General features: G+C 42.5%; 1 protein-coding gene across 1 annotated transcript in view; it reads left to right on the top strand.

Annotated features, from left to right (window-relative positions):
- The window catches only part of LOC106571079 (synapse differentiation-inducing gene protein 1-like), a 101,989-nt gene extending 90,304 nt beyond the window's left edge, over nt 1–11,685 (top strand). Inside the window, exon 4 of the mRNA XM_014143746.3 lies at nt 7,031–11,685. Coding sequence (XP_013999221.1) covers nt 7,031–7,189 — 159 coding nt within the window. The 3' untranslated portion in view covers nt 7,190–11,685. The remainder of the gene's footprint in view (nt 1–7,030) is intronic.
- Nucleotides 11,686–12,123: the final 438 nt, after the last annotated feature.

Raw genomic sequence — 12,123 nt, 5'->3', positions numbered from 1 at the left:
AGGTGGATCAGAGACTCACCAGCAGCAAGAGCGACATCATTGATGTATACAGAGAAAAGAGTTGGTCCAAAAACTGAACCCTGTGGCACCCCCATAGAGGCTGCCAGAGGCCCGGACAACAGGCCATCCGATTTGACACACTGAACTCTATCAGAGAAGTAGTTGGTGAACCAGGCGAGGCAATCATTTGAGAAACCAAGGCTATTGAGTCTGCCGATGAGGATGTGGTGATTGACAGAGTCGAAAGCCTTGGCCAGGTCAATGAATACGGCAGCACAGTATTGTTTCTTATCAATGGTGGTTACGATATCGTTTAGGACCTTGAGCGTGGCTGAGGTGCACCCATGACCAGCTCTGAAACCAGATTGCATAGCGGAGAAGGTGCGGTGGGATTCGAAATGGTCAGTAATCTGTCTGTTCACTTGGCTTTCGAAGACCTTAGAAAGGCAGGGTAGGATAGATATAGGTCTGTAGCAGTTTGGGTCAAGAGTGTCCCCCCCTTTGAAGACGGGGATGACCGCTTTCCAATCTTTGGGAATCTCAGACGACACGAAAAAGAGGTTGAACAGGCTAGTAATAGGGGTTGCAACAATTTCGGCAGATAATTTTAGAAAGAAAGGGTCCAGATTGTCTATCCCGGCTGATTTGTAGGGGTCCAGATTTTGCAGCTCTTTCAGAACAACAGCTGACTGGATTTGGGAGAAGGAGAAATGGGGAAGGCTTGGGTGAGTAGCTGTGGGGGGTGCAGTGCTATTGACCGTGGTTGGGGTAGCCAGGTGGAAAGCATGGCCAGCCGTAGAAAAATGCTTATTGAAATTCTCAATTATAGTGGATTTATTGGTGGTGACAGAGTTTCCTATCCTCAGTGCAGTGGGCAGCTGGGAGGAGGTGTTCTTATTCTCCATGGACTTTACAGTGTCCGCATACCAATGAGCTAAATGATATATATGCTCGCTCGAGGCAAGGAACACTGAAACATGCATGAGAGCGTCAGCTGTTCCAGACCACTGTGTGATCATGCTCTCCATAGCTGATGTAAGTAAGACCTTTAAACAGGTCAACATTCACAAGGTCGCATTACCAGACAGATTACCAGGACGTGTACTACGAGCATACGCTGACCAACTGGCAAGTGTCTTCACTGACATTTTCAACCTCTCCCTGACTGAGTCTGTAATACCAACATGTTTCAAGCAGACCACCATAGTCCCTGTGCCCAAGAACACCAAGGTAAGCTGCCTAAATGACTACCGACCCGTAGCACTCACATCTGTAGCCATGAAGTGCTTTGAAATATAACACCTGTTATATTCGGCACATGTGACGAAAAGAGACTTCGGTAACCGAACTTTGACTTTGCTCAAGAAAAAAAATTCTCGAGAGCCCCAAAAAATCTTGCCGAAAAATAAAGCAAAACGTCCCCGTATGTTGTCATAATATATGTTCAAACTGTTTCAACTGTTACAGGTTTAAGGTGATCCCCTACACCAAACACACACACACACAACCAGACATTGGTTGATTGATTGATTGATTGGAGACAGTTGGTGTAAATAACATTTCCTAGGATTTTGTGTGTGTGTGTGTGTGTGTGTGTGTGTGTGTGTGGGATATAGAGGCCACTATACAACAACCCTGGAGATATAGAACCCACTATACAACAACCCTGGAGATATAGAACCCACTATACAACAACCCTGGAGATATAGAACCCACTATACAACAACCCTGGAGATATAGAACCCACTATACAACAACCCTGGAGATATAGAACCCACTATACAACAACCCTGGAGATATAGAACCCACTATTCAACAACCCTGGAGATATAGAACCCACTATACAACAACCCTGGAGATATAGAACCCACTATACAACAACCCTGGAGATATAGAACCCACTATAAAACAACCCTGGAGATATAGAACCCACTATACAACAACCCTGGAGATATAGAACCCACTATACAACAACCCTGGAGATATAGAAGATGAAATACATTAATAAAGGACTCAGTGTGATTTCCCAGCAGGCAGGTGGTAGGAAAAAGGATCGAGAGGGTTTGGAAAATAATTAACATCAATTAACAGCCATAGCTCTGGAGGATGAATGTCAAAGGGCCATAGCTAGCTCTGGAGGATGAATGTCAAAGTGCCATAGCTCTGGAGGATGAATGTCAAAGAGCCATAGCTCTGGAGGATGAATGTCAAAGGGCCATAGCTCTGGAGGATGAATGTCAAAGGGCCATAGCTCTGGAGGATGAATGTCAAAGGGCAATAGCTCTAGAGGATGAATGTCAAAGAGCAATAGCTCTGGAGGATGAATGTCAAAGGGCCATAGCTCTGGAGGATGAATGTAAAAGGGCCATAGCTCTGGAGGATGAATGTCAAAGGGCAATGGCTCTGGAGGATGAATGTCAAAGAGCCATAGCTCTGGAGGATGAATGTCAAAGGGCCATAGCTCTGGAGGATGAATGTTAAAGAACTACGAGACTGTCAGAGGACTGGAGGGTTGATGTTATAGAACTACAAGACTATCAGAGGACTGGAGAGTTGATGTTATAGAACTACAAGACTGTCAGAGGACTGGGGAGTTGATGTTATAGAACTACAAGACTGTCAGAGGACTGGGGAGTTGATGTTATAGAACTACAAGACTGTCAGAGGACTAGAGGGTTGATGTTATAGAACTACAAGACTGTCAGAGGACTGGAGTGTTGATGTTATAGAACTACAAGACTGTCGGAGGACTGGAGAGTTGATGTTATAGAACTACAAGACTGTCGGAGGACTGATGTTATAGAACTACAAGACTGTCAGAGGACTGATGTTATAGAACTATAAGACTGTCAGAGTACTGGAGGGTTGATGTTATAGAACTATAAGACTGTCAGAGGACTGGAGGCTTGATGTTATAGAACTACAAGACTGTCGGAGGACTGATGTTATAGAACTACAAGACTGTCAGAGGACTGATGTTATAGAACTACAAGACTGTCAGAGGACTGATGTTATAGAACTATAAGACTGTCAGAGGACTGGAGGCTTGATGTTATAGAACTACAAGACTGTCAGAGGACTGGAGGGTTGATGGTGTTGGTCCGGGATTAGAAGGTCAGGTGAGGTTTGACATAGAGCTGGGCCTCCCAGGAAGGGCCAGAGTGTGTCTGTCAGTAGAAGTGGACATCTCTAACACACAGAGAAACAGTAGTAAGAAACAAACTTGACTTTAGTAACACAGAGTAACAGAAATGTTTCTACCTCAGGAGTCCAGTCTAAGGGTTAGAATCTATAGTATTTTTCTGTAATGATGTAGCAGTAGTAGAGTAGTAGCTGCTCAATGAGAGAGAAAATCCCATCTATGCCAATGTTTCCCCCCTCAGCCTGAAGCCCGGCCAGCTACATCTTGTCTAACAACCTACTATTTTCTTCCTTAACTTCACTAACTTTAAAGTTGTTATTTTACACTATGAGTTGTTATAAGTAGTTATGCGTTGGTATGGGTCGTTATGAGTCGTTGTGGGTAGTTGTGGGTTTTTGTGAGTCGTTGTGGGTCATTATGGGCCGTTATGAGTCGTTGTGGGTCGTTATGAGCTGTTACGGGTTGTTATGAGTCTTTATGCATCGTTATGAGTCGTTATGGGTCACCACTCTCCACAAATATTGAGGCTGATAACACAGTGAATAACATGAGTATCCGGGGAGAGAGAAGCAGCTCTGAGCTTTAGATAGGGAAGTAAATTACCTTCAATACTTGGCCCTAATAGGCGCTTGTGCTTTGTTTGCACAGATAGTGATAAATGCTGCCTTCAGCTTTATAAAACACAGCCTCTGAATTAACCATCTGTGCTGCCAAGTTTAGAGGCAGTCATTTATGTTTTGAAAATGCAAATAAGATACCTAAAGAGTTTATCTCGCTAATAAACTCTGAATCATAATAAAGGCTGGGTCTAAACAAACTCAGGAGTCATAATAATCTAACAAATTACAGTTAATGGATTTTTGTGACTTCATAAGATTAGGACAGATTATGTTGTTGTGGTGTTTTTGTAAGAGAAAGTGTTTGTACAGAATGAGGGAGGGAGATAAGGGAGGCTGGGAGAGAGGGAAAGGAGGAGAGAGAAACAGGTGGAGGGAGGGAGGGAGGGATTTTAAAATGTTTCCAACACTGTCCAAGTCAGTAAGCACCCAGCTAAGTCTCAGATGCTATCTCGCTCGCTCGCTCGCTCGCTCTGTCTGTCTGTCTGTCTGTCTGTCTGTCTGTCTGTCTGTCTGTCTGTCTGTCTGTCTGTCTGTCTGTCTGTCTGTCTGTCTGTCTGTCTGTCTGTCTGTCTGTCTGTCTGTCTGTCTGTCTCTCTGTCTGTCTGTCTGTCTCTCTGTCTGTCTCTCTTTCTCTGACTGTGACGCCACATTTCAATAATTCAGTCAAGGTTGTAGAGATAAAGCTGTAAGGCTTCAACCATTTACTTCTCAAGGGGATTCAAGGACAATGGAGAAAAATTGCTGCGTTACTCACAGAGACACTCATATTCACTAGTCACACACACAAGGACACAGATGTACAAACACACACACACACTCACACAGAATTTCATACACACATACACAGAAGTCACACTTTCATACACACACACACACACACACACTCACACACTCTGTCCATTCACTCCATCCCTCTAAGGCTGACACTCAGCCCTGTAAATCTGTCCACAGGGAGACCAGCTCAACGCTGTGACATTATTATTCATCTGAAGCCGAGCTACGGATTGATTAATCAATTACAGGCTGTTTAATAGACGGCTTTATTAAAGAGATGAAATAACAGGGTTGGAAGTGTTTGACTCGTTACCCATAAGACCCTAAAAGCGGGGTCACAATATGAACAACATAGAACTGTATTTTTCTCCTCTTTATTAAGAAATGGCTTCCGAAGCTAATTTCCCATAAGACCACAGTAAATGTGCCATTGTTCCAATACTCACTTTGTTGGCATGGAAACTAATGGTTGTCTTGAATATATTTTTCTGTTTGTTTGATTTGGTATTCCGGCTGTTGCTTTGCTTCCTCTAGCTGTATAGCAAGGTATCTTTATTTTTATTTTTGAAGTGCTGTCTCCTGAAAACTTCTCTGCATACAGGAAACAAAAATAATAAATGGGGGGGGTAGGAAAAAATAATTGTTAAAATGTTGAAAAGGCTCCATCTGTGTGTTTGTTATGCAGCAGATGCCTGTTTCACTGCAGTCATCTCCCTCTGTGTTTTTCTGAAGCAGCTGAGTCCAGGCTAGAGCTCCCTCTGTGTTTTTCTGAAGCAGCTGAGTCCAGGCTAGAGCTCCCTCTGTGTTTTTCTGAAGCAGCTGAGTCCAGGCTAGATCTCCCTCTGTGTTTTTCTGAAGCAGCTGAGTCCAGGCTAGATCTCCCTCTGTGTTTTTCTGAAGCAGCTGAGTCCAGGCTAGATCTCCCTCTGTGTTTTTCTGAAGCAGCTGAGTCCAGGCTAGAGCCTGCTTTGTGAACCATAAGACAGAAAACAGAGCTGGTAGCTGCGATGCTGATCATAAGCAAGAAAGCTTTTTTGGGTACAATATGTTTACTCTACATTACCATGCAAAAGGAGATTGACAGAATATATTTTGGACCAAAAAAAATACAACATATCTTCTTATTGTAGTTATTGGTTTTATCAGCAATGTAGCTACAGTACATGAGATTGACAGGACAAGGTTTGATGACATCAGTGTTTTTATAACCCAGTTTCTGACAATATGTGTATTTTTGTGTATTTTGAGGTACTGGAATATACTTCAGCAAAATCAGCTGCCCAAAACCACCTTCACTTTCTATGACAGTACTTAGGGAAATATAAAATCTAGGCCCCGTAGCTTGACCGTGACCCACTGTTACCTCATGGTTAACAATTCCTCTTTAGTTATACCAAAAAGTGTATTTATCTGACAGGCTTTAGTGAGCATGGACCTCATTTTGTAACCGTTCTGTTCATTTCAATCTCAATATCTGTCTATTTCTGAAAATAATACGTCCGTATAAAAATATAGAGATTTATAAACTTGTTGCACGCCACACATACCCCATGTTTTCCCCGTTATTAATCAGACCCGTGGTAAAACTGTGTAAAAAACGAGCATCATAACTCTGCCTGGAAAACACCTTCCGTTCATCTTTTATGGTCACAATAACGCTGTATAATTGGGTACTATTGGAATGAAGTAGTTTCTCAAAGAAAGAGCAATGACAATCAAATGTTTTTGGAGGTATTAGCAAAAAAATAAGTAATATTTTGCTGTAACTTATGCTGTAAAAGACTGTGACAGTTTCTGAAAGAGAAAACTATGGCAAAAAAAAAAAACTACTGCGAATTGTTGTGGAACTATCAGTAGAACGTTGGAATTCAACAATGTTTTACATCAACTTTTCCCCCCAACCTACACGCTGGACAGCTCGCGTATTCTGAAACATTGTCTGGGCTACTCAACAACAACAAAATATAACATACTTAATGTCAAAGATCAATTGTCTGTTCAACCTGTTAAATGTGTATTATAAACCATGCTGCCTATGGGATCGCATACAGCAAAAAAACTATTTAGTAGGCTACAAAAGACGGGTTGGTTGTTTAGCAACAAAACCAATGCATGCGCAACTATGGGGCAAAGACTGTTGGCTTAGATTGTTGATAACATGTAAACTGTATTCAGTCTCCAATGTTTATTAAAAAAAACTTAAACATAAGCACTTGTCTCTCAAATACATCATTACAGTTGTTGGTTAGCTACCTAGATATCACATTTTAGCCATATTAGCATAGATGTCACATCAGTCTTCCTTCATTCCTTTCTCTGTAATTTCTCTCTCTCTCTCTCTCTCTCTCTCTCTCTGTCTCTCTCATTCCTTCCCTCCCTCCCTTCCACCCTCTCTCCCTCTCTCTCTCTCTCTCTCTCTCTCTTCTTTCTTTCTCTCTTTCTTTCTTTCTTTCTCTCTTTCTTTCTTTCTTTCTTATCTCTTCCCTTCCACCAGACCAGCAAGGCGGTGACGAAGGGCGACTTCCCGCTGGCGAGCATCGCATCACGAAGGGCTTTGTTCCTGGCAGCCCTCTCCATCACCATCGGGACAGGCGTCTACGTGGGGGTGGTGGTGGCACTCATCGCCTACCTCTCCAAACCAGGTCACATATAGCAGCGCCAGGGGGAACTGGTCCTACCGGTAATGGAAGACTGCTACTGCCAGGGAAAGGTTTAGGGGGGGCATCATTATTTTTTTCTTCCACCATCCCTCTATCTGTCCAGCCTTCTCTCAGACTACCAGGGGAACAACAGGAGAGCAGTGATGAACCACCCCTTCTCAATGGACACACTGCTACTGCCAGGGAATGGTTTGAACTGCCCTCCTCCCGTAACATAACAGCACTGCTGACATGGAATACGTTCCTCTATCTTTCTCCCTCATCCCTTCATCTCTCTATCCTCCTCCCTTCAGCCTCCCTACAGGCAGCAAAGATTAGATGAAGGAACAAAGAGGAGCTAGGCATGAAGGGGAGAGGAGGAGGAGGAGAAGAGCAAGGGGAAACTAGGACAGAGAGAACACAGACACTGTTTTCTCTGGGAAAAGTTATCTGAAGTGAGGTAAAGAGGAACACAGTTTCAGTTGTGCTGTCCTGTTCTGTTCGCCTTTCCCCCCTGTAGGGTGTTTGAACTTTGCTTTGTTACTTCAACATTCTACAGACCATTACAGAAACAGAGATGGGTGGGGAGGGATCAGACAGCAAAAAACATTGTTTGCAATTACTGAGACTTTAGCAGACGGAGGGACTTCAAGGGACCGCAGTGTCTGGAGGTCTCACTGAGAGGACTATAAAAACGTCCTTGAATTCTCTATCTGTATGCCATCCGAACCAGGTTTGAACATTTTGATTATTTGGAGCCCCTGCTACTAACTGACTATCTCTGTTAATTTACCATCAAATGTTTCTTCAATGGGCCTGGTTCTAAGGCCTACTGCTGGGTGGTTCTCTGTCAACATGAAGCCTCCGCCCGTCTGCTCCTCTCTCTCTCTCTCTCGTCTGAGATGAGAGAGAGAGAGAGAGAGAGAGAGAGAGAGAGAGAGAGAGATTCATGGTGATGTCATATAACAGACCCCTATTGCTTTCTGCCTTTCAGAACTTTAACGTTTCTGTCTGGCCAATGGCGCGTTTTCATCTTCAATAAGGAGACTTTTGGGACTATTGTCAACAAACTCAGAAGTGTTTAATTGCAGTTTGTCTTTTCATTGAAGAAAAAAAGGATAATGACAACAAAGAAAAAGCTGCATCCAAACATTGACAGATTTCATCAAAGAAGGATTTGTTTTGTGTATTTCTTAGCTGAACCAGCTGCGATGGCATGAATTCAATTATATTAATTAAAGAAGAAAAAGCTAATTTCCTGCTCTCTGCAGGTGAACTGGGGGGGTTACCAGGGAGAGAGAACTTCAGAATGATGCACAATAGTTAAGTTTACCTCCTTAAAGCTACATAAATGTCAGTCCATCAAAGGGAAACGCCTTCCACACAGACGCCAGTTCAATGAGGACAGGACAAATCATCCTCTAGTACTAACGTCTACTAATCTATCATCTGCATCATAAACTCAACTCTCTGGTCGCTGGGACCAGTGTAAACTCAACTCTCTGGTCTCTGGGGCCAGTGTAAATTCAACTCTCTGGTCTCTGGGGCCAGTGTAAATTCAACTCTCTGGTCTCTGGGACCAGTGTAAATTCAACTCTCTGGTCTCTGGGACCAGTGTAAATTCAACTCTCTGGTCTCTGGGACCAGTGTAAACTCAACTCTCTGGTCTCTGGGACCAGTGTAAACTCAACTCTCTGGTCTCTGGGACCAGTGTAAATTCAACTCTTTGGTCTCTGGGGCCAGTGTAAATTCAACTCTCTGGTCTCTGGGACCAGTGTAAACTCAACTCTCTGGTCTCTGGGACCAGTGTAAACTCAACTCTCTGGTCTCTGGGGCCAGTGTAAATTCAACTCTCTGGTCTCTGAGGTCTAACTCAGTGTTGTGATACAGTAAAGTACAGGTATTCAATAAATGCCTTTCCAGGACCCAGGCAGAGTGTGAACAGTGAAGCGTTGAAACCCAACACTGTAAAAATTACAGCCGCCTCCCTCCCATATGCCATAGGAGATATTAAAAGGAGAAAACGATTTCAGTATCACTAATAAAGACTGAACCGTGTGGATTTGGCTCCTGAGGGAAAAAGGCTGGGAAGTGTTTTGCTATAATGGCTCCCATTAGAACTCAGCAGCAGTAGCCAGAAGGCTATACGCTTGGAAAGTGGAAACGCTTGGAAAGTGGAGACATCAGAAAACGTTAAAAAAGTCAACATTGTGTATACAGCTTGACGTTTGAGAGACACCGTCGTGCTTGCTAGCAAGGAGATTTGCGCTGGCTAATTAACGGTAAATACTGTAAGTGAATTGTTTCCCCTCTCAATTATCCAAACTAAAATTGTTTACAGTTAGTTAGCAGTCACTATTTTGCTATCTACCGTAGTGCTACCATGCCAATAATAACCTGTTTCCTAAAATGACGGGTGTTTCCAGTTGTATTTACATTTGCAGTCGGTAGACATGTTGTTTGAACTGTCTTTTTCAACTGCTGTGGGCATTGTCTCGCCAATAGGCTAATTATGTCTGACCATTATCAATAGACACACAGAGAGACTTCTTCTTCATTAGACTAGACACTGAGGCCATGCACGCTCACACACACACACACATACACACACACACACATACACATACACACATACATACACATCCTGGGTGGCAGTCCCAGATAACAGCCCACCATGTTTTAATTGATTTCCTAGAAACTTTTGTTGTTCTGGGCCGTTAACACTCGCCTCATTCATTACCTAATGAACTGAACTCACTATTTACACCTGGTTGCTCCTACAATTACATGACCTTCGACCTTTCAACCTCCCACCCCTTTTACAGTACGTTCCCATGGCAACTGTTTGGTCCCAACTGTTGCAGAGCCATTGATTTTACTGCAGTGTGGCTGAATCAGGGTCACACAGAGTATTTCTTGGTAGTCTTAAACAAATCTACTTTGAACCTAAAGTAAACACCTCACACACATGGTTCTGGGCTTAAAATAAAGAAGCCACCTGTACCATATCAGATATAGAGTTGAAATGTATTACATTTTGAGTTTGCATCTCAATAATACACTTTATACAGTATACATCCCAGAAGACTGAAATTTTGCAAAACTGTTTTAAGACGTAGAAACCCCGTACTTTCATCGGGTTTCTTTAAATAATGTTAATTATTTATTAATTTATGATACATATTAATAACATTCCACCCATGAGGCCACTGGGTCATTTGACTGCAGGAAAGGGATCTATGATAGATCTGTCTCTGCTCTGTGGAATCCTTTAAGATCACATTATACAATATTAGTGCTTGCACATTGTTCTGATGCCAAACACTGTCAACTACTACTGAGAGATGTTATAGGTAGTTTTGTTTGTTTTTACAGTGTCCATATTAGGACATTCAACTCCACCTGAGACTGAAGATGTCCTAATATGGACACCATATTATTGTTTGTTTATCTTTTTTGTTGTTGAGGAAAACTCTTCACTGCTGATAAATCTGCTGATAAATGATTTGTGTTCTGTTCTGTATGATGTGTTTTATGTGGCTCTTTAGTGAACCAGGTATTGTCCAATATGTCGAATAGGGTTTACCATTAATGTTGATGCTGTTGTTTCTCCCAACTCTAAACCTTATTGGCTGATGATCTCCATCTATGTAACAACTCTTAAACTGATAGGCTAAACATTTCCGTGTACGTAACTAAGAGGTTTTAACAGGATGTTTCTGAGCATTCTTCAATACCAGGGTGGTCATGTTATCTCTGAGTATTGTGATATTAAAAAAAAAGAATAAAAAAAAAAAAAGATAAAAAATGACTTGCATTTTATGTTGGATTTACATTAAGGTTGGGATGCCCTACCTACTGTACGTCTTGTGAGATGATAACATGTAAATATTCCGGGATGTAATTTAAAATAAAAACAAAAGGAGATGATTTTCTTTTCTTAAAACTTGAAAATGTTTTTCTTTCTCAGTCGTTTGGCAAATCAAATCACATTTTATTTGTCACATGCTCCAAATACTACAACAACCTTACAGTGAAATGCTGACTGACAAGCCTTTAATCAACAATGGCAGTTTTAAGAAAAATAAGTGTTAAAGTATTTACAAAAATAAACAGAAGTAAAAAATAAATCAAACATAACAAAATATAAAAAGAAGAAATTAATTAAAGAGCAACAATAGATAACATTAACGAGGCTTTATACAGGGGGTACCGGTACAGAGTCAATGTGGAGGCTATATACAGGGGGTACCAGTACAGAGTCAATGTGGAGGTTATATACAGGGGGTACCGGTACAGAGTCAATGTGGAGGCTATATGCAGGGGGTACCAGTACAGAGTCAATGTGGAGGTTATATACAGGGGGTACCGGTACAGAGTCAATGTGGAGGCTATATACAGGGGATACCGGTACAGAGTCAATGTGGAGGCTATATACAGGGGGTACCGGTACAGAGTCAATGTGGAGGCTATATACAGGGGGTACAGAGTCAATGTGGAGGCTATATACAGGGGGGTACCGGTACAGAGTCAATGTGGAGGCTATATACAGGGGATACCGGTACAGAGTCAATGTGGAGGCTATATACAGGGGGTACCGGTACAGAGTCAATGTGGAGGCTATATACAGGGGGTACCGGTACAGAGTCAATGTGGAGGCTATATACAGGGGGTACCGGTACAGAGTCAATGTGGAGGCTATATACAGGGGATACCGGTACAGAGTCAATGTGGAGGCTATATACAGGGGATACCGGTACAGAGTCAATGTGGAGGCTATATACAGGGGATACCGGTACAGAGTCAATGTGGAGGCTATATACAGGGGGTACAGGTACATAGTCAATGTGGAGGATATGTACAGGGTGTTATGGTACAGAGTCAATGTGGAGGCTATATACAGGGGGTACCGGTACAGACTAATGTGCGGGGGCACAGGTTAGTCGAG

This window comes from Salmo salar, chromosome 15 (genome assembly GCF_965601325.2).
Source record: "Salmo salar chromosome 15, fSalSal1, whole genome shotgun sequence".
NCBI classification, from domain to species: domain Eukaryota; kingdom Metazoa; phylum Chordata; class Actinopteri; order Salmoniformes; family Salmonidae; genus Salmo; species Salmo salar.
This window is presented reverse-complemented; position numbering and strand designations above follow the sequence as displayed.